The sequence below is a fragment of the Podarcis tiliguerta genome, assembly GCF_965153285.1.
Source record: "Podarcis tiliguerta genome assembly, chromosome: 8".
NCBI lineage: Eukaryota > Metazoa > Chordata > Lepidosauria > Squamata > Lacertidae > Podarcis > Podarcis tiliguerta.
Window position 1 is genome coordinate 32,291,611 of NC_139541.1, and position 22,151 is coordinate 32,313,761.

A 22,151-nucleotide genomic window follows, 5' to 3' on the forward strand; every position below is an offset into this window, starting at 1 on the left:
GCTTGGCAAGCACCAGGGGTCTAGTCATGAAGCTTTTGAAATCTGATAAACAGCTTGGTGTGAAGGGGCAAAGCCTCTCTGATTCAGGATTCACATAGTTGAGGTGTGTGCGTCATGTCTCGAAGGGTGAGGTAACCCATTTCCTTCCCCAAATGATTGCTACTTGGTGGAATGATGCAAGCCCTTCTTTTTAACACTTTGCTCTCCTTTCTTCTCTTTAACGAATCTCTTAACAATTTTTTTTCGGGAACAATTTCCCTTTGAATTTTGATTACTTGCACATTTTGAGGCGTCTCCTTTATATTAAATGCTCATTTGACACCCTGAATCACACTTGATTGACTTCAGTCTTTCCAAGAAATGGGTTCTAACAACAATTTCCTCCTCATTTCAAGATATTTGGTTCTCAGGGATCCAATCAGCAGGGGTGTGTGGGTGTGGGTGTATGTGTGTGTATGTGTGTGTCAGAATTCCAGGAAGATACATTGGGGGCTGATATTTGGAGAATGTTGGGGCTAAGTTGCACATTATGTAAGAGTTCTAAGATGGGATCTCCTGCCATATTCTGTTTTCCTTTCCTTATTTAATTTTCGCTTCAGTGCATGTGTACAGTGTTTGACCTCCAAATTTGGCCAGGCGTGTGAGGAGGAGGCTGAGGGTGTGTATAATTCATTTAAGCATCCTGTCTTGTTCTGAAACTTGTAGCAGATCCAAACCATACATTTAAAGCAGATGGCTTCCTCCAGAGAATTGTGGAAACTGGAGTTTGCTAAGGTTGCTGGAAATTGTAGCTCTGGGGGGAGGTAAACTACGGTTCCCATGATTATTGGAGGGAAGCTGTGTGCTTTAAATGTATAATGTGGACCAAAAGTTGTTGATTAAGATGCCATGAGAAGCTATGGTACATTGAATTCTTCTGCATTGTATTCAGGCACATCATGTAGGGCAGGTATGGGGAACATTTGGCCCTTGAGGTGTTGCTGAACTATAACTTCCACCACCATGTCTACTACATCAGCCATGTCTACTAGCACTGATGGAGCATTTTAGTTCAGCATAGTCTGGAGGGCCAAAGGTTCCCCACTCCTAACGTAGGGAGAAAGTGCTTGCATGAGTGACCAAAAAGCTCATTCATACCTCTTCTTTGCTTGTCTTAATTGGGCCAGTGCATGGTTATATATAAGCCTGGGGTTGGTTTATTGTGTTGAATGCCTGCATAAAATCCACTAGAGAGTGGAATGTGTTAGGAAGAACTGGTTACTGTTACATGTATTCATACAGAGTTCATATGTGAGAAATTCACATATTGCTTAATGTGGCCTGGATCGGCAACTGTGGACTAGTTCAGCTTTGAATGCTTTCTATAAGCTTTCTTTAAGTTCCCTGGTTTTGGCTGGATTTCAAACCTGGAGAATGATGTGATTTTTCTTCTAAAACCAAATACATCACCGAACCACTAAATGCATGTACTCATTTGTTTAAAAGTTTTCTCCAGCCCATTCATTGTATAGTCATTCCGGGATTTAGAGGAAACATAACATCAAATAAAATAAAACATTTTCCTTTATAGTTGTTAGTAACCACAAATTGACTCAGTCTTAAGTCTACCAACATCACCCCTGCAGAGTTAAAGGGGCAGAAAGCACTTAGAATAAGCTGACATCTGAATGGCTGTAAGAATTGTTTAACTGTTAAAATGTTGTGGTTACAAAGTGGAGTGGGATTTTTGCTTGACTACACTAATATGTTGATCCTTCTTGTTTTGCTCTCAGAGTTGCCTCTTTGATTTGCTAACAACAGGCCAGAACCAGTCGTGCTGGTTTTCCAGGGGAAAAAAGGAAAATATTCCTTTGAAAATTTGGGTAATTTGCACAGAGCAATTCACAGCATAAAGGTAAAGGTAAAGGTACCCCTGACCGTTAGGTCCAGTCGTGACCAACTCTGGGGTTGCGGCGCTCATCTCGCTTTATTGGCCAAGGGAGCTGGTGTACAGCTTCCGGGTCATGTGGCCAGCATGACTAAGCTGCTTCTGGCGAACCAGAGCAGCGCACAGAAATGCCGTTTACCTTCCCGCCGGAGCGGTACCTATTTATCTACTTGCACTTTGACGTGCTTTCGAACTGCTAGGTGGGCAGGATCAGGGGCCGTCGCAGGGATTCGAACCGCTGACCTTCTGATCGGCAAGTCCTAGGTTCTGTGGTTTAACCCACAGGTGATCTAATTCAACATGTTTATTTTAGTAAGCAAAGTAACACAACTTTGAAACTGACAAGCTTACCAAATTTTGTATTTGCCATTGACATCCATTCATTGTTACTGTTGATCTTAAGCAATGGAACACTTTCCATGGTAAAAAGAAAGCACTGGGGGTGGGCAGGAATTCCACCCCACACCAATGGCCAGATCTTGCATAGTCTTTTGCTCAGGATTGGTTCAGAAATCATGACAAGCCATAGTTAAGTACATTAAACTATGGATTGCAGTGATGTCAAAATTACCAAACCATGCTGTTCAGTTGGCTAACAAGAACTGGAATCCATGGCTGACTAACCAACTAAGTTTTGTCATGATGTGTGGATTGACAAACCATGGTTGTGACCACCACTCTGCCTTCAGAGGCTACCGAAGGCACAGTAAACTTGTGAAGAGTAAACAAGTGAAGTAGAGTGCTGAGAGAGAGAGAGGAAACCAAGCAAGCAGTTTTAAATGTATTTATCCACTGAAGATTTCTCACTGGACCTTCATCACAAGTGATCCCAGCGACAACAGGGTACAATCAATATAATCACAGTAAAACAAAGGGCAGGTAAAGCAAGCCAATTGATCAACACTGCCAAACTACAACTTAGCACTCAGGCTAGATGCTAATATCCTGTAAATGCCTATGTAAACAACCATGTTTTCAGCTCCTATTGAAAAGCAAAAAGAGATGGCACCAGCTGTAACTACATAAATTGGGGGCAGGGGCCACACCGCAGATGAGCTTCCAAAAGTTTAATTTCCAAAGGTTTAAGGGGGAAAAAATCCACAGGGGAAGCTATACAGTGATGCCTCAGGTTAAGTACTTAATTCGTTCTGGAGGTCCGTTCTTAACCTGAAACTGTTCTTAACCTGAAGCACCACTTTAGCTAATGGGGCCTCCCGCTGCTGCCACACCGCCGGCACGATTTCTGTTCTCATCCTGAAGCAAAGTTCTTAACCTGAAGCACTATTTCTGGATTAGCAGAGTCTGTAACCTGAAGAGTATGTAACCTGAAGCGTATGTAACCTGAGGTACCACTGTACATTGCTACTCATCATGATGGCTATATGCCTCCTTCAGCATCAGAGGCAGCGTGTATCTGAACCTCATTTGCTGGGGAACATCAGTGGGAGAGAGTTCTTCCCCTCTTTGTCTGGTACTTGGCTTTTCAAAGGCACCTGACTTGTTGCTGTCAAAAGCAGGATGCTGGACTAAATTAGCCTTTGGCTTGATCCAGAAGGGTTATTTTTAAACCATGTTTTGAACTTCGCTGCACTATTCGTGCAAACCATGGTTGGACATGGTGTTTGAACTGAGCCAAAGTGACAGTGATGGAAATGCTTGGGTTTTTAAAAATGCTTTTAGGGGATTTAAAATTAGCCCCATCGTAGTTCTGTAAACTGGAGAGGAAGAGGAGAATTAAAACCTGTAGCATGTTGTCCCTACGAAACTGTAAATCACAAATGATGAATGTTATTTGACAACTTAATCTATTATCTAGATTAATAACAATTGGCACATGTTGCTAATTCCTGCCTGCTTGAGTGCTACAAGTCAACTCCCTGTTGCCAACTCTTTGACTGAAGGCAGGACCTTTCCGTTTCACAGCCCCTCCAGTCAACCTACGTGAATTAGGCAACGTGTACCACCAGCAAAGAAGGCAGGTTCAAACCAGAAAGCTTAGGATGACTTGTGAAAGAGAGCCAAGACTCCCGCGCATGCACACACACACACAGACACACACACACAAACTATTAAAACAACAGCAAAACCAACCCTCCACTTGAGTTGCTAGCCAGTTAAACTTGCCTGGAGGAAAATTCATTCCTGGTCTCATAATTAGTTACTGGGTGCTAGCAAAACCCATAAATGAGAAATCCTATGTGTAACTCCATCATCCTCCCCCCTAGCTATTCTAGGAGATATTCTGAAGCCTTCACATTCAAAATTCTGTAGCTACCATTGCTGCACAACCTGCTGTCTGGATATGCAGAATGGGCCCAGCTATTAGTAGCCTGCCCTCCTCCTTTATGCCAAGGACGCTTTTACAGTTTATGGTTTCTTCTGGGTTGCAAAAAGAGAAAAAGTTGTTCAAAAGATGGAACAAAGAGGCAATGGTGGCCACCAGCTTGGATGACTTTGAAAGAGGATTAGACAAATTGGAGGATAAGGCTATTGATGGCTACTGGCCACAATGGCTCTGCTCTGCTCTGCTCACAGAGTTGGAGGCAGCAATGCTACCAGCTGCTGGAAACTGCAGGAGGGGAGAGGGCTGCTGTGTTCTGCTTCTGCTTGTGGATTTCCTACAGGCATCTGGTTGGCCACTGCAAGAACAAGATGCTGGACTAGATGGGCCATTGGCCAGATCCAGCAGGCTCTTCTTAGGTTTTTAAACCTTCCTTTGTAACATTTGCTATGTCTTTTGTTTCTTCCCCCCCCCCCCCATGCTAACAGCATAAAAGGGGGGGGGAGAGAGAGAACCTGCCCAAGTTATAAAAATATGTAATTTCCTTTTTGTCTCAGTTACAGTGTATATATTGGAGCTTCATCAGAATACTGTAGTAGATGATTTAATTTCCTTAGGCTTGGATGTTGCTTCAGTTTGCTAATATTGGCTATTAAATCATGGTCCTTCTCAAAGCAGTGTTCTTGCTGCCTGACTGTTCACCATCACAAGTGCTTGCCTGTATACACTCATTAATTTTCTCCCCAATTACCTTTCAGCTGAACAAGCACAATCTCTTTCACAATTTCTAAATGAGTGTTGCGTTTGTACCTGAGTTCGAGAGGAAGCGCACCTTTTCTACAAAGGGCTTGTTAAAAGGAAATAAACTTTGCCTATTATAGTCAGTCAAGGAAGAGAGTAGAAGTTTTTTTTTTGTTTCAGGTTCAAATGGGGTGAAAAAATTACATCACCCTACAGATATTGAAAGATTAAGGTTTGGCACATGGAGCAGATAGTTCTGATTGCAATATATCACAGAAGTAAGACAGAAAAACCCTAAAATGCAAAATTGTGGAGAGACAGTCCTGATATTTTTTTACAAGCCTACTTGTTGAAAATATTATATGTCACTATCCACACTCAAAACTTTTCAGGATCTTTGTTTGATGGGTAGCGGCACTGTTGAGTCCATTGATCTTCCCTGATTCCTTCATATTCCAAGAGCAACGCCTCTCCTGTGTGTTTGTGTGTGTTTGTAGCGGGGGAGGCTTATCTAGGAAGCAACTCATGAAGTTTCTTTATATCAGATCAGACTGTTTGTCTACCTAGCCAGTATTGTCTACTCTGCTTGGCAGCAGCTCTTCAGGGTCTTAGGCAAAGGGTCTTTTTTCTCCATCACATGCTACTTATTCTTCCTCTCAGCACTGCTCCTTGAACCTGTGAAAACCAGAGGCTTCAAAGAACAGTGCAGGAATGTTTGCAAAAAGGTTTTCAAACAGTTCATGCTACACTTTGAAGTCCCGGCAATGGGACTTCAAAGTGCAGCATCGCCTGATTCCACAGTGATATCAGATGAGGGACGGTTCCACCCACCTGTTAGATTTGGCCCAGCAAGAGAAGGGTCCCCACCCCTGATTTTGAAGGATCACTCCCACTTCCTTTATGAACTAGCTTTTCATATGGTACCAGATTATCTGAATAACGGCCTGACCAGTATTAGCCTGCTCGAACATTGAGATCAGCATTTGAGGTTATGTTCTCTGGTCCACTGAAGCAAACCATGACTGGTAAACCAAGATCAAACCTTGACTTTCCATCATAGTTTGTTTGGAGCAAAACAAATCATGATTCCTGGTTAGGACATACCACTAAGCCAGGAACCATGGTTTGTTGCTCCCCCTTGTGCTAGGGAAGGAGTGAAGTTAGAGCCCTTAAGGATATTCACAGTTCACTATTAGCACCACATAGATACATCCAATAAAACAAAATAACCCCATGATATCTAGGTAACTTTGGGGAAAACAGCAGCTGGTGCAGGGATATGGAAACTTACATATAATGTGCAGTTGTATTGACTGGGTAATGAAACTTGGGCCAGGAGTCTCTTGTCAAGTGCTGGGCAAGAGAACAGAAAACGAGCTGATTTAGCCTTAATAAAGTTCGCAGATTATTTCGCTTATAAAATGTTGAGTTTGTGATGTTGCAGCATTTATTTATTTCCTCAGGTGCTTGCCAATGCTTTCATTTTTCTCTGTGGTAACCTGATGGGTGCATTCCACAAGCATCAGATGCAGGATGCCTCGTGGGATCTGTACAGGTATACTTTAAAGTGCATCCAAGTCCAAATGAAGCTGAAGATTGAAAAGAGGCAGCAGGTGAGTGAATCAATGCTTTAAATATGTACACACTTTCTAGCTCTTTTAACGTCATCATTCAGCCATACCAGGAGATCATCGCTTTGTCAGCAAGTTCTGTAATGGGTCGTACTTAGAAGTATTCGGTTGTTCACGCTCAACAAAGGACACCCATACATGTGCAAAAGGAGTCGGCAAAACGGTTGGAGTAAAACCACCGTAATTGAACTCATTCCAAAACTTCCATTGTAAGAGAACATTGGACCATGTTTTGGGGTGAATTAATGAGCACCTTTCCGGCACAGCAATTTATTATTTCCATTTCTATGACCCTCACCACCACTAACGCTGACGTTTTTAGTTTTTTTAAAAAAATATTAGTGTTACTTTGCATTTCTCAGAACTTTATGAGGTAGGCAATGTTTTTGTGGCTTTTGACTGCAGACCTTGCCTCTTTGTCATTCTGATTCCTACTTTTTTTTAATGGAATTGTAAGGTGGACGTATTGTAAGGAGCCCCTTAAGTGGGCATAACATTTATAAACCACTTGATTCTTAAAAAGCAACAATCCTGTAAGCAGTTTACGAAAATGATAATAATAAAACAATGAAATTATCAGTAAAAGCAACTATTTAAGACATTTTTTAAAAAATTAAATAAAAAATAAGCTAAAACCAGATTAAAACTCATGTCACCATTCTGCACGTGACTTTAAGAAAAAGTGTTTTTAGCAGGCGCTGAAAAGAGTACGGTGCCTGATGTCAATAGGCAAGGAGTTCCAAAGTGTGGGTGCAGCCACACTAAGATGTCATTTTCTTACAAGTACTTGTAACACTGCTAGCTGCACAGATTGAAGTGCTTTAGAGGATGTATATGAGACAAGGCGCTCTTGCAGGTATTTACTCTTAAAGGGTGTGGCATAAGTGCTAATAAAGCAAAATGAATAAGACCTGCTCTTCCCTCTTAGGAAAGCTTGCTTTTATCGATACTGCCGGCTCATATCTCTATGGGAATGAAACTAGCCATCATAGAACGACTGAAGGAAACCAATGACAGGAAGAAGCACGACAACAACTTCCACAGCCTGTATGTGAAACGGCACCAGAATGTTAGGTGAGCTGTGTAACTCGTTCTGGTTCTGTTAATAGTTCTTTCTGTTGCCCCAGTATGCTAGAGATGCAATCCAGTTCTTGCCATTTATTTGTTTTGCAACAAATTCTGTGCCACCGGCATTAAGCAAAACATGGCAGAGAACAGGATAAAATCAATAAAATTTCATGCATAAAACAAATGGAAAATATAATGCCAAAGTTATATTTGGGCCAAAGTTATATTTGGGCCAACCAACCACCATTTCCGATATTGGCTGCCATATACCCAGGTTTTCCCAGACATTTTTGACGCTTTCCAAAAAATCCGTCCGGATGCTATTTTTGAAAGACGAATCCTGGCTGTGTCCAGGATATTCCAGACATATGGCAGCCCTATATTGGATCAACACATTTGGATCACCCCTCAAGGGAAAGCCTGGGTGAGCTTCAGTACCATAGGTGCCTGCCTGATGTCTATTAGAGGAACATTCCAGTGGGCAGATGCTGCCACACTAAAAGCCCTAGTCTTAGTGGAATATGTGAAACTTCGGAGCATATATCACTCTTAAAGGCTGTATATTCCAACGATCAAAATGATGGACGGTTGATCTTGCGGGGGGGGGGGGAGAGCAAGTGAGTTTTGCATGTGAATCAATTCCTGTCAGAAACCAGGGGAGCCATTTCAGTGAGGAGTAGAGTAGATGATTCAAGGGTTGTAGTCAATGTAAGTTTTGCCTAAGTTGGTCATCCATTAATTACAATGGGCTTATTCTTGAGTGGAACTAACATTGGATGTTAGTTTGGTGCATATGTGTGCAGTTCTTAGCTAATGTCCACGAAGTTTAAATATCTACACCTCTGATGTAGAAAATGAAAAACAATTTAATTGATTTTGGCTTCCTTGCATAGCATCTTGTATGCAGACATTGTAGGATTCACTCGTCTGGCAAGTGACTGCTCTCCCAAAGAGCTCGTGGTGATGTTGAATGAACTCTTTGGCAAATTTGATCAAATAGCAAAGGTAAGCAACTTCTTGATAGATAGAGAAGCCTCTTGTCATTTTAAATATTATGTTTTGAATACTATATTTACTTGAATCTTAATGTGTCATCTTATCTAATGTGCACTTTAATTTTTGCAACATAATTTGGCCAAAAAAGGTGAGCATTAGATTCGAGTAAATACAGTAATTATAGATAAATCCTTCCAACTATTATTACACTGAGACTAATAAGGTGTAGTAACGGTCACTGGCCAAGAAAGAGGAGTGCAGGGGGAGCGCACTGCCCCCGGCAGCGTGATCCCCAGGGTGCCATCATGGCTGCCCCTCCTGCACTGGGTGCCCCACCCCCGCAGGCAGCCCCCTGCGGGTGGCGCGCCTGCTCTCCGCCCCCCCGGTGCCAGAGCGTGAAGCTCCACCACTGGTAACACTGCGATGGTCTGGTTCACATGTAAGTTAAATTGTGGTTGGGTTGGGGCAAACCATTGGCTGTATATGGATGTCAGACTGAACTATGGTTTAGCACCATGGGAACAAGCTACAGTGAGCCTTGAGCTTGCATGCTCCTCCTCCTCCTTCCTCTCCTTCTCCTGTATGGCCAAGAGGACTTCAGAAGATTCTCCTTCATGTTAACAGCAGCTTCCTGCATTATCCAAACCAGGAACTTTAGCGAACCATTGCTAATGTTATTTTCAACTAGCCAGCTTCATAAGTTGAAGTTGACATGTATGAAAATAACCTCTGTTAAGGTAATGCATTAACCCCAGTTTGTTAGTCTGGATAAAGTACAAGCTGCAGTTAAAAGTGAAAGCGAAAGTTCCCAAACCCAACTTTCCTTGCTGCACAGGCAGAGGAAGGGGGCATACAAGCACATTCCTGCGTGTCCTGAATCATGGTTTAACAGAATGTGTAAGCACAGTCATTATTTACTATTTGCACCCAGATTCGCAAACTATGGTTTTCTCCAAATCTGACTGGTAAACTGATTTCATGCATTGGTTCCAGTTCTGGTTCGGAGGACAAATGCAGAACATAAGCTTGACAGTTTTGATGCCGTGGCAATGATGCAACCTTGGTTTGGCTGTTTCATCTGAACCTTGTGTAAATTACTACTTACTCTTTTCTGTATTTTGCAAATGAAGAGAAGTTATATTTAACAAGTTTTAAATCTCCCAAACTCTTACATTTATAAGAGTTAATAGCAGTTGATAGGTTGAACATGCCATTTTAGGACAAAGGAGTTTTCTGTGTCTGCAGAATCTTTGGCCTCAACCTATATTATATTATATTCTTTCAAAGTACTAGTAATGTTCACTGTACTGAGCATGTGGGATTTATGGGTATGAGCATCTGTCTCTATTTATGGAAGGTTCTATTTCCAACCATTTCCAATCTATTAATATTATAAATGCTCATGATTAGGGAGCTATGGTCTAAAAGTGTTCTGTCGCTGAACTATCTCTCATTAAAGGCAAAGAAGCAATTGGGATGTTAACTTAATTAAGCCTTAATGGATGTGGTAGAATTGAATCACTAAACGTACTGAAACAACTTGTGTGCTAAAATGGCATAAATGCATAATTAAGATGTTTAAAGTTCTGTCTTCCTTTTCCAATTTTTTCTTGTTTCTCATACAATTCCTTGCATGTTGGTTGTTAAACGTTTGCGGAGACTGGAGAAGGATGAGGAGGTGGCCTTACTAAACTTCTGAAAAGATTTATATTGAGGATAACCAACTATCCAGACCATTATGGGGAGGGATGTAAGGAGTCCTCATTTTCCATTCTGCCCTGTGTTCATCACACGCAGTGTTGCTTACGTTATCAGTATTTGTGGTTGCTGCTGTTCTCAGTCTGCGAACAGTACAGGTGTCTTCCCATGTACACACGTGTTCAACTTGTGCACGACTGTTTATATGCGTGGCCCCTGGAAATAATTAAATAAATTGATTTTAAAACCGCAAAAGACGCAAAAACTGCAAAAATAGCTTTTTAAAAAGCGAGAAAACAGCTAGTGCAACCCCAGGACGCTTTGCAACTGCAATCTTGTGAGTTTTTCAAGGGTTTCCAGGGGTTTAGAGGGTATTTATAAGCTTTTTAGGTGGTGTTTTCCTCTATATGTGATTTCACGTGTACGTGCTACCCAGGAACATAACCCCCATGTAAGTGGGGAGATGCCTGTATTTAAGTGATTGTGTGTTCCCACCTGATCTGTGTTTATTTTGCAGTGAAATGGGTAGAGTTAAATAACAAGGTGACAACATAATTTATATAATTTGTTCGTTGCAGCAGCTAGCGAGACGGATAATGTTATTTTTGGCAGATGACGAACTGCAGCAGAATATTCAGATTTGCTTCCCTTCCAGACATGGGCCTATTAAGCACACATTGGCAATTTCTACTGTCATTTCTGTTTTTGCTGGAATTCTCCAACATCCCTAATTATGTGTTGATTTTCAAGACCCATTTCCGTATGCACAACACGACTTCCTTTTGGCTGAGCTTCGTAGGGGAAAGCTGGTGATGGTTGACAACTTACATTTCAAAGGAGCTTGTCCACCATTACTGATTAGCTGTGATTCCTGCATTGCTGAGGGTTAGACTACATGGCCATTTGGGACCCTTCCAACTCTGTAATTTTATGATTTCTCATAGTCCCTGAAAAAAAACTCCTGAGGAGCCCCAGAGTTCCTCAGAACAGAGATAGTAAAACAGCAGCTCCAGATAAGGTCAGATTTGTTTGTTCTGCAAAGTAAAGCCTATAATTTGTGTTCCTTAAGATAGATACTTGCTAATTCATATTTGCAGCGTTTCTGATGACTCACATGTTGTTATTGTTTTGCAGGAAAATGAATGCATGAGGATAAAAATTCTGGGAGACTGTTATTACTGTGTCTCGGGATTACCTGTTTCCTTGCCAGTACATGCCAAGAACTGTGTGAAAATGGGCCTCGACATGTGCGAAGCTATAAAGTATGTACTTTTAAAAAAGGAGTTTAAATAATATGTGGAAACATTAAGAAGGTAGAACTAAAGACATGAGAATAGGTTACATAGTAGTGTGGAAAGTATATGTCCCCAACAGAAAAAAGTGTTGCTGTCAACCACCTGTTTTGTACATCGCACTAAGCCAAACCATGGCTTAGCATTAATGGACAAGTGTGGACTCTGGGAGAGGAGATTGTGGCCTCTTCATTCCTCTCCAGTAGTTTTGCTGCTCCATCATAGTTTTGTTAAGCATCCAAACTGGGCTCATGGTTTACCTGTGCTGACAAAGCACAAGCTGTAAACCACAGGACAAACCTAGGTTACAGCTCATAGCTAGTCTGCAGAGAATGAGGCAAGTATTTAAAGAAACATGTGAAAGCATCAGAGATGATGGTTCGTTTCTCTCTGTATTCAATGCTCCTCTACTCATGAGCATAGACTAAATTGGCTGATGGTCTGGGTCAGTATAAGTCATTTTCTTATGTTCCACTGTCCTCCATTGCTTGTATAGATGAAGGCTACTCCAATTTGTTTAAAACACTTGATCCATCCCACTTCTTCTCTCATTTTGGCTGTTGACTTGAGCACAGGGTGGACCACATCCCTAAATTTCACGTTGGTGTTTGCAGTAATTAAGAGAGAATTAAAGCGCCAGCATAAATTTGTAGGCATTAAGATGGGGGAAGAGCAGGCACCTCTTCCAATCCTCTTCTGATCTGTTTTGCAGACAAGTGAGAGAAGCCACAGGAGTGGACATCAATATGCGAGTCGGCATTCACTCTGGGAACGTGCTCTGCGGTGTAATAGGGCTTCGGAAATGGCAGTACGACGTTTGGTCTCACGATGTCTCCTTAGCTAACCGAATGGAATCTGCTGGAGTTCCTGGGTAAGGATTCCCCAACCTGAAGGTGTAATTCACTTGGGAAAGAAGCCTGGTGAAATTATGCCCTTTTTGTCGTGGTGCTGGAGACTTGTGGAATCTTCACAACGCTATAAGCAAAACTTGAGTAATGTGCAATGTACCACACTATTCAGAAGAAGAGCTGTTTATTGCCTCTGACGTCTATGGATGTTCTTTGCTGGTTGATTTTCTTCCTTTCATGCATTTATCATTTGATGTCTTGTTGTGGTTGCTCGCCATATAAGCCACAAAGGCCACACCCAGACCATACATGTAAAGCACATGGCATGGATTTGACCATGGTTTTGATAGTTTGCATGGTTCCATACCATGCCTACCCAATCCATCATTGAAATGGCTCAGAACCATCCGGTTGATTCTTTTTTATATATGAGCATAGAGGCTCTTCTGTCATTGGATAATCCCCTGCTCCTCCCCCTGCCCCTCCCCCCCAGATCCTGAGTGTTGGCATTGCTGAAGCTTTTCCCAGTGCATAAATAATAACAATTAACTGGCTGGAAGCTAGCAAGCAAATGAAACAGTTTAAGTAAACAAATGATCACATTAAGCAGTATAAGATGTTGATTTACATAATTAAAACAGTGTTGGCAACTCCCCCTGCACTGAAGCTCAGCTCTGCCCGTGGACAAATTTATTAAAGAGTTTATCAATCTCTTGATCAAAGAGCTCTCCAAGTTGTGTCCAAATAAGACCTGTAGGTAAAGCACAGGTCAGATCCACCAACCAATTAAAAACACACACACAAATGCATATAAAACTATTGTAATTAAAACACAGATAGAAATCAATACAGCTTTTGAAAACAAATATAGCTTGCTGATTATATATCTGGGTAGCTGGTTCCCTTTTGGAGAACAACCCTAACGATAGGAATGTGCAGGGAAGAAACTATTTAACCGAAAGAAGGTGTGTGTATATGTATTTGGAGCTTAGTGCATTACAGCTTGGATTGTTTCAGAACACTGCCTGAGAAACTGTGACGCTAGCCAGCTGAGTAAACTCTTGGATGGTTCTGCGTTGTGTAATATATCTAGATGTTGCCCTCGAGAGCTTCCAGCCCTTTTTGAGAGCCATTCAGCAACTTGTTCAGAGAGGGGTGGTGGAGGGAAGAGTGTTTTTTGGTATAAATTTGAATTAATGTTGATGGCCTCCCCAAGCACACGCAAGCTGTCCTTGAAAATGAGATTAGCAGTTTGCACAAGTATTGAGAGTGTGTATATTTTATAATGATCCCTAGGGCTACAGCTAATCCATGTGTGAGTCACTGTGCATATAATTAACGTTTGCTTGCATTAAATTCATGTGCGGTGCCGAATGCTGCTGCATGATGGCATCTATTAATAATAATAGTAATCATATCGCCATGAATATACATAGTGCGTTGCAGACAAACACAAGGGAGGGGGAGACAGATCGGTGCCTTAACGGGTTTACAGTCTAAATTTTGCTTGCCTCATCTCCCACACTGCTGAAAGACAGGGTGCTACATAACGTTTGTTCCACACTTGCAAGGAATCATTCCTGCAGCATGGCAACACCTGCACTTTGGTACTCCCTGCCCACTGGTACTAGGCAGGTGCTTTCTCTGTACAGTACTATACTGCTGAAACCTTTTTGTTGTCATTGCTGAAGGAAGCCTATCCAGACATGCAAATTGGGACATGCATTTTAATGTGCAACTTTTACTTTATAATGTGTGCTTTGAAAACTGCTTGTTTATTTCAAAAATTTTAGGCTAACGTGATTTTAATGTCTGATATTATCGGTGTTTTTAATGCGTAATTTATTTAAACCACTTGGAGGTTTTGACAATTAAGCAGTAGATAAATCCTATATACCTTTCTTAATAAAAGAAAATAAAACTGAAGGCACTGCACAAAGCCCAGTGAGAAGTGCATGAACAATTATGCTATGATGGATTGCAAATAAGCAAAGCTGTTAAACAGCAATGCTGCCAGGATCCTGGATTTGGCTTCCAAGGCGTGAAGCTGTTGAGAAGCACAGGCTTGTCAACAGCAGCCATTGATATGGAAATGAATAACTTACAGTGACCTTTCTGCAAATGTTTCAAGTCTTTTGTGCTCCTGTCTCTTTCCTCTCTCCAGCCGTGTACACATCACAGAAGCAACCCTCAGTCACCTAGGCAAAGCTTATGAAGTGGAAGATGGGAATGGACACCTCAGAGACCCTTACCTTGAAGCCATGAATATCAAAACTTACTTGGTGATAGACCCGAGGGTAGGTGTAAGATACACGTGCATATCGCTTACAAGAGTGTGCACACATTTGTCTGCCTGGCTTCTTATTATTTTTAGCAAGTTATAAATGGAATGTTGCCTGGGATCTCCCTCCCCATTGGCTGAAGTGCTGTGACATCATCACGTTCTCTGATTGTTTGGGAAGTAGATGCCCGTGGTAAATTGTTTGCAAATGATGTTGCATCTGTGAATGAAGTGGAATTTATTTATTTTTGAAAAAGCTTGTCTATGAAGAACTTCATACTGGAATTGAGGGTGTGATAACTGTGAGCGTTTTTTTTTCCAGGAAGGAAGGAGGGGCAGAGATAGAAATCCTGGGCAGACAAGGATAGGAAATGGAATGCAGGTGGTGGGCAAAGCTAGGTTGGGCAACCCGGAAGCAGAGTGGTTGAGGAAGCCCATGGGTGTGGGAGACTAAAGGACAGAGTAGTGGTGGGGGAGGGGAGAGGGGCTAGGGAGAACCTTGCATAGGGCAGGAATAGCCAATGTGAGGCTTCTAGATGGCCTTGGCTACAACTCCCAGGGTTAATGGGAGCTGTTGCCCATGAATATGGGGCACTACATTGGCTTATCCCTGGGGAGAAAAGGGATGGAACATAAGAGCGCAACTCGGAACTGGGGACCAGTGAACCGTGCAGAGTGTTGATATGAGTGAGCCTGAATTTTCACATTGATTTGAACAAGCCCGATCTGCCTGCAGGTTTCTGGGGCACATTTGAGTTTCTGTGTGCATGTGAGCCTGTGCATAATATACATCTGACAAAATTTTTGTTGTGTGTGAGGGGTAGTCAAATAATTTGCTTTTTAGTTCTGCAGTCTGCAAAAAACAAAACCCCACACCTTGTATTTTGTAGCTAAAATAAGTTGAGCAAGTCTGCATGCTTAATCTTGGTCAAGCAACCCCTGAATTTATTTTGCATTGCTGTGCTTATGTTTGTTAGTTGTCATTGTTTTGCTTTACGTTTCTCAAGCTAGGGAAAGGAGATGCTGGGTGAGGGCAGGGGGGTGGGAATTGGGACACCGAAGGCAATAAACCACAAAGAAAGATAGCGACCGTGGACTGAGAACTGGGAGCACAGACGGTGGGGAGGCAGGGCTGCAATTGCATAACGAGGCTGAAATAAGTATTAGACATTCAGTTGCCAGGGTCCATGGATCCATGAAACAATGGCTTATAGAGTTCGGTCTCCAAGGAACACTTCAAGTATCCAGAAAAGGCTGCTCTTTAACTGTGTGTAATTAAAAGAATATGCTTCAAGCCTCCCACGTTCTGCCTTTAAGTGCAGCTCCACTGGCATTCTGAGAGAAAGCGATGAGAAAATAAAAGGTACTCCAGGGTGATCCAGTTTGTTCTGCTCAGCTCACAAATGAAACTGTGTGCTGCAGTTGAGGCCAGCATCCTCTCAAGCTGGTTCCCAAGATTAAACGTGTGTTGAGTATATAGTGTGGATGTGGCATGAGACCTGTTCGACACACTCATCAGCTACCTCTGGATTGGGAGGAAAGGTCATAGCTCAGTGTGTAGATCACTGGTCTCCAGAGTGGGCTGTCCTGTCCCCTAGGGGGCACTGGGGTTACCTAGGGTGGCTCTAAGAGGCAAGCGGCTGAGGTGTAATTGAGTATCAGTGGCACCAGTGGCTCAAGTTAATCAAATCAGTTGAATCAGTTAAACTAAATGGTTTAAATTGGATTTTGAATAAACGTGCAATTAATTGTTGCTGTTTAGAATTTCATTGTGTTGGTAGCTGAATTGTCATATTGTAGAGTTGGAAGGAACCACAAGGATCATTTAGTCCCACCTCCTTCAATGCAGGAATCCTGAGATTTAAGAGCTTCATGTTCTACCAACTGAGCTATCCCTCAGTGGATTGTGCAAACCACTATTCTGAAGAATGCTTTTCATGGGGCACAGGGCACTGGGGTGGAGTTAACAGAACTGACGGGGAGATGGCCCAAAAATGTTTGGGAACCACAGGTGTAGAGCATACACTTTGATTGCAGAAGTTTCCCCTATTCATTCACCTACATCTCCAGATGAAAGAGTCAAGTGATAAATGATGGGACAGTCCCCTGGCTGCCATAAGGCACTAGAGAGGCCTTGCAGGTCAGAGCAGGCAAAAATGGTCTGAAGTCAGTGTTGGCTAACTTGTTGCCCTCCCAGATGTTCACGGACTCTAGCTCCCTTCAGCCTCCGCATCAGCCAACATGGCCAGTAGCCAGGGATGACAGGAGTTGCAGTCATAGGAAGAGCCCAGCTGGGTTGGACTGAAGGCTGACCTAATCCAGCGTCCTCCTGTTGTCTCAGTGGCCAAGCTGATCCATGAGCAAGGTCTGAGTCCAGCAACATATGGAGGGACCACAGGCTCCCCATCTCTGGGTTGGGTAGTCATAAGTTATAAGGCTTCCTGTATCATTTCCTGTATCATTGCGTTTCACCATGTCTATTGCACCTGGCACCTGTTAAGACTTTTCTGTAAGACTGTTCAGATGTGTAATCTTATCATATAAGTTTGTTTTAATGTGTATATTTCTTCAATAACTTCTGATTTTAATTATAAATTACACTGTTCACTTGCTTTTAACGTTCAGTTTTTAACCAGTATTTTTTAACAAACGTCTCATGTTTTATGGTCACCGCTTAGAACAGCCTGCACCAACCTGGCACCCTCCAGATGTTTCGAAACCCATTTTGGCTGAAGCTGGTGGAAGTTGTAGCTTTGAACATCTTAAGTATCATAGAATCATACTGCGGATCATTGAGTCCAACCCTCTACTGCAATGCAGGAATATTCATTCAGCTGTCCTTTATGGGCATCAAACCAGCATCCTTGGCGTTATCAGCAGCACGCTCTAACCAACTGAGCCATCTAACTATCCAAACTGGAGAGTGCCAGTTTGGCTTAGAGGTTATGGATGAGTCAGCAGTATATAAATTCTGTCAAATAAATAATTTCATTTGTTTGTTATATCCAGTTTTCTAAAATGTACCCTTGGCTGTCTTGTCTCTCCCCGGGTTCAGTCTAAGCAGCGCACTTCCAACAACCACCTCCCACAAACCACCAGAGTGCACGATGGCTTGAAGATGAGGGCCTCTGTCCGGATGTCGAGGTTCTTGGAGACCTGGGGGGCCGCCCGGCCTTTTGCTCACCTAAACCACAGAGAGAGTGTGAGCAGCGAGACAACTGCACCAAACAGAAGGCATAGGAGGGTGAGGCTCCATTGCTCTTTGCTCTTTCTTTCCAAAACCCTCAGTTTGGACTTGGTTGGCTTTTGGTTGTTGTTGCTGCTGCAAGGAGCCAGAAGTAAATTTTGGAAACAAAGGGTAGAAAAAGGGAGAGAAGTCCTGTCCTGTCCTGTCCCATCCCCCCACACTTTACTTATGGGAAGTGGAGTTTGTGGCCCAGTGTGGCTATGGAGTGGGCAGGTACAGCCATTTCCCAGCTTAAGCACGGCAGTGCAAGGTGTTTTCCTGCATGGCTAGCTGGGAAATCCCATGAGACATTGGGGGCCAACCTGATGGGCGGGATGTCAGAACGGACCTGGGTGAAGACTTCACCCACCCAGGTCCTTTCTGAGGTGATTTAAAGGGCTGGGGTCATATGTATTACATACATATCAGTTCTCCTTTTGACACCAGTCTCAGTCATAGGGTGTACAGATGATCAACAAAAAGTAAAAAATAAATAAATCCGGAAGCACAGTCCTTTTTTAACATCTTTCCACTTGTGGCTTTCTTTTTTTTTACATTTTTTTAAATTCATTTTATTGCAAGAAATTCCTGTGTTAAGATGTTAAGGATGTTAAGAGAAAATATCACAGCAAAGAGCAGCATAAGATCAACCATAAAATTACATTTAGAAAGCAAATATAAAATAGATATTTTCGTAGCAAAAGTGAATATAGCTATAAATGTCAGGTCACATAGGGCATCTGCTTCCTTACCTAGGCAGTATTGCAAATGACACAAATCTTAGGTTTGTTCCCCCATCATGCCACTTCCTGAGAGGAAGCCAGCCCCTTACGTTGCAGATGCAGAAACTCAGCCAACCGTTTAAAATATACTTTCTATGTTATGGGAAACTCACAGGTCAGGGGCTCCTCTGTGCAGCACTGAACATATTTCCCTTGTTGAATTCATTAAATTATATTTACATGCTTTAAGAGGGAGGGTTGGGAAAGCATTAATCCCCTACCTTTTCTCTCTTGCTTAGGAGATAGCTCTGCAGTTGGTGAGCCGTCAGAGGACTACAGAGAGGCAAGTCATGCATGGTTATAACACATGTTAGATCCTGCTGTGTTGTGGTGTTGTGTGTGTACACACACATACCCTACCTTCCAGAACTGTGATTAACAAGGCAGCTAGAAAGTTACTATTACTACTACTAAGCCAGCACAACCAACATAATATAATATGTTTACAGTAATAAAAAGCTCTGGGAGCTCCCTGGAAGAGAAGCCCTTTTGCTAAGCATCTGAAAGGTCATTGAAGATGGAGTTGTACAACTTTGGTGCCCCTGTCAAGAAGGCCCTGTCTTGTGTAGCACATAAATTGGTTTGCAGATCTTACTGAAGGCTCAGTAACTCCACTGCATGTGGTCTCTGAATCATTTTCTTTGGAATGTTCTTCTTATTCTGCGCAATATTACTCTGTGACTTTATCAGAAGTAGGCTGCATATTATTGTTTTGATTTTTGTATTAGATTTGGCTGGTTCTTCTCTCTGCACTGCTTGACTTCAGATTTACTATTTTTAGCAGAGGAGTGCCCTCGTGAAGGTTTTCATGCGAGAAATGTTTTGTGGTTGTTGTTTTTTAAATCACCCAATACTAGGGTCGCCACCTTTAGGATTTCCTCCCTAGACATTATCCTCCAAAATAAAACAAAGTTGTCAGGCGGACAGTGAGCGGCTTAGAGGGAAAGGAGTTACAGTGAGTTGTGGAGGGGTTAAGCACACCTCTCCTTAGCTGATTCTCCACTGAAAATCTACCCTGCTCCTAAAATAGCAAGCAATCAGTGTTTACTTCCATTACATTGCATAGTTAGGCTCAGAGATGGCTTTTAAAATGGTTAGAAAAATTCCTGGAAGATGAGGTCTATCCAATTTAGCTCTAATAGCTAAATGGAACCAAGCCCAAAGGCAGTATAACCCTGAAAATCCGGTGCTGTTAACAGGCAACAGGGGAGCGCACACAAGTCTGCATTTACCTGGCAAACTGTGGCAAACAAACTGCTGGACCAAATGTTATGTTATGTGCAGCTAGCTCTGGCAGAAGCAGACAAATGTGTCTGAGGAAGTGAGCAAATGGACTTGGGCGGTGTTTTCCTCCTGTGCTCTTTCTTTTGTCACTTTATTTACCCAGTGTTCAGGCAGCTGTGGTTCTTCTCACTTTCTCACCCCCAACTCCACATACAGTCCCTGAATTTAGTCTCTCAAGCAGAGCGGTATCACTTTGAGGTCTGGGTGAGCCAAGGCAAGTGAAGAGAAGAAATACACAGCACTTAGCAAGCTGCTCCCTTCTTTTCCATCTCTATCTATCTCTATCTCTTTCTATTTCTCTATTTCTATTTCTCTATTTCTCTATTTCTCTATTTCTGTTTCTGTTTCTGTTTCTCTCTCATATTCTAGACTCCTCAGCAGAGCCAGGCAGCAGAAGCATGAGTAAGGATGGAATTTTCTGAAAATCTCAATATCTAGCTTATCTGCACAGATTTTTTCTAATCACATATTGCTCATTAATTTTGATTGGAAGCCTTCCCCCCCCCCAACCGAACGTCAGCTATAAATCTTAACAGTGCTCTCATACACATTATTGTATATATACTATTATAAGTGCATGTACTCCAGGTTTCCTGAAGTAACTGGCACATAGACAAGTACATGCAAAAATGTGTATGTATTAGGCAATATATTTGTAAAATTATGCATGAGCCTTGACTTTTATGTAATAGTTGTATTTTGTTTATATAGCGTCACATATATTTAGGGTTTGGGGGGGCAATGCCCCCAAGATTGCAGAAATGGCTCTGATATAACCACAGGCTCAATACAAGAGGCAATTTGATGTGAGCAAAGCTCAATTAGGCTGGAACCACCAAGTTCTGCGTATAAATTGGTTTAAAATGGATTCCTCCTTCATCCCTTAGCATGAAATTATCTGTGAACGAATCAAGTGACATCAGACAAGGGCTGGGCAAAGAGGGGAAAACAGTGTCCTAGATCCTTCAGCTCTTTCTCCCAGCCATTCCTAGATCATGCACCACCTCTGGGTCAAAGGTTGCTCTGCAACATCAGATGTAGGTAGAGCTTCCAACTGCTGTATCATCTCAGGTGAGAAACAGGCAGATTTAGTCCATGCGCATTAGTTATTTTGCTCACAACAAACAAATCAAATTTTTGCTTTAATAACACGCTCTTGCACATTACTTTAGGACTCCACACTTTTTCAGGACGCAACACAGAGATTTCCTCCCAAAAAAACAAACCTGAGATGTTTGCTTTTATTTTGTCCACCTTATGAAGACAGGCTGCTATAACATTAGTCTTTTCACAGGTGATTAATCTGATCATTTCTAATCAATGCATGACATCTAATTTCTCTCTCCTTTCTCTTTCCCTGTGTTTGTGTGTGTGTGTGTGTGTGTGTGTGTGTGTTAGTCTGGATAGGTCTAGACAAGAACCACTGTGTCCTCCTTCAGTTGTAAGCTATAAGTGAGTTTCTCTTTCTTTCTTCTGCTTTCTGTGTATGCCTTGTGCCATAGAACAACTAGATACTCCCTTGCTACTTTCTCCTCTCTCTGCAGTATATTTATATCTAAGCAATACTTGAGATACCTTGGGCCCCCTTTATTTAAAATTGGCCAGCGTGCATGTTCAGCTTTTGCCTCTGCAAAATGTAATTAAAAGGTATGTAATGATTACTCAGTGCACCTGTTCTCCTGCATTTTGGGGAAACGTTTCATCTGGACGATGTTTCTCTGCCTGTCCTTAGGAATACCTCTCAGAAAGGAAGGATGGAAGAAGAAATTAACGACAAAATGATGTCAACCATCGAGGGCCTCAGTTCAGCCAAGTAAAGGCACCACTCTTTTCTTCCTGTCCTTGAGAGAATTGCCTCATCTGCAGAAGGGGTGGGGCAGAGAAGACCGGGGATTTTCCCCATGCTTATTTTCTATAGTATGGGAGTGTGCAGGCCTACTTAGAAATATCGCCCCTTCGTCATAAATGTGTGTGGAGAAAACGGATTGTGTTTTCTTCAGTGATAAGCAAATACACTCCTCTGCTGCTGCCTTTTCAGTGAACTGTAACATGGAAAACAGGTTATGGGGTTAAGCGTAAAGAACGCTGCACTTCTG

The 22,151-nt window shown here is 42.3% G+C and overlaps 1 protein-coding gene across 11 annotated transcripts in view; it reads left to right on the top strand.

Moving 5' to 3' along the window:
• The window catches only part of ADCY7 (adenylate cyclase 7), an 89,425-nt gene that overhangs the window by 43,350 nt on the left and 23,924 nt on the right, over window positions 1-22,151 (top strand). For 6 of the 11 annotated variants that reach the window (XR_014514121.1, XR_014514122.1, XM_083451829.1 and 3 more), the window contains 9 exons: window positions 6,413-6,562; window positions 7,509-7,654; window positions 8,542-8,653; window positions 11,477-11,604; window positions 12,347-12,505; window positions 14,647-14,779; window positions 17,819-18,007; window positions 19,011-19,054; window positions 21,788-21,868. Coding sequence is in view for 8 of the 11 variants with exons in the window: in XM_083451829.1 (XP_083307955.1) it covers window positions 6,413-6,562; window positions 7,509-7,654; window positions 8,542-8,653; window positions 11,477-11,604; window positions 12,347-12,505; window positions 14,647-14,779; window positions 17,819-18,007; window positions 19,011-19,054; window positions 21,788-21,868 (1,142 nt within the window). In the remaining 3 variants the exon portion in view is untranslated. Of the gene's footprint in view, window positions 1-6,412; window positions 6,563-7,508; window positions 7,655-8,541; window positions 8,654-11,476; window positions 11,605-12,346; window positions 12,506-14,646; window positions 14,780-17,818; window positions 18,008-19,010; window positions 19,055-21,453; window positions 21,508-21,787; window positions 21,869-22,151 lie in introns of all 11 variants that reach the window. The other 5 variants (XR_014514120.1, XM_083451827.1, XM_083451826.1 and 2 more) reach the window with 1 other exon arrangement.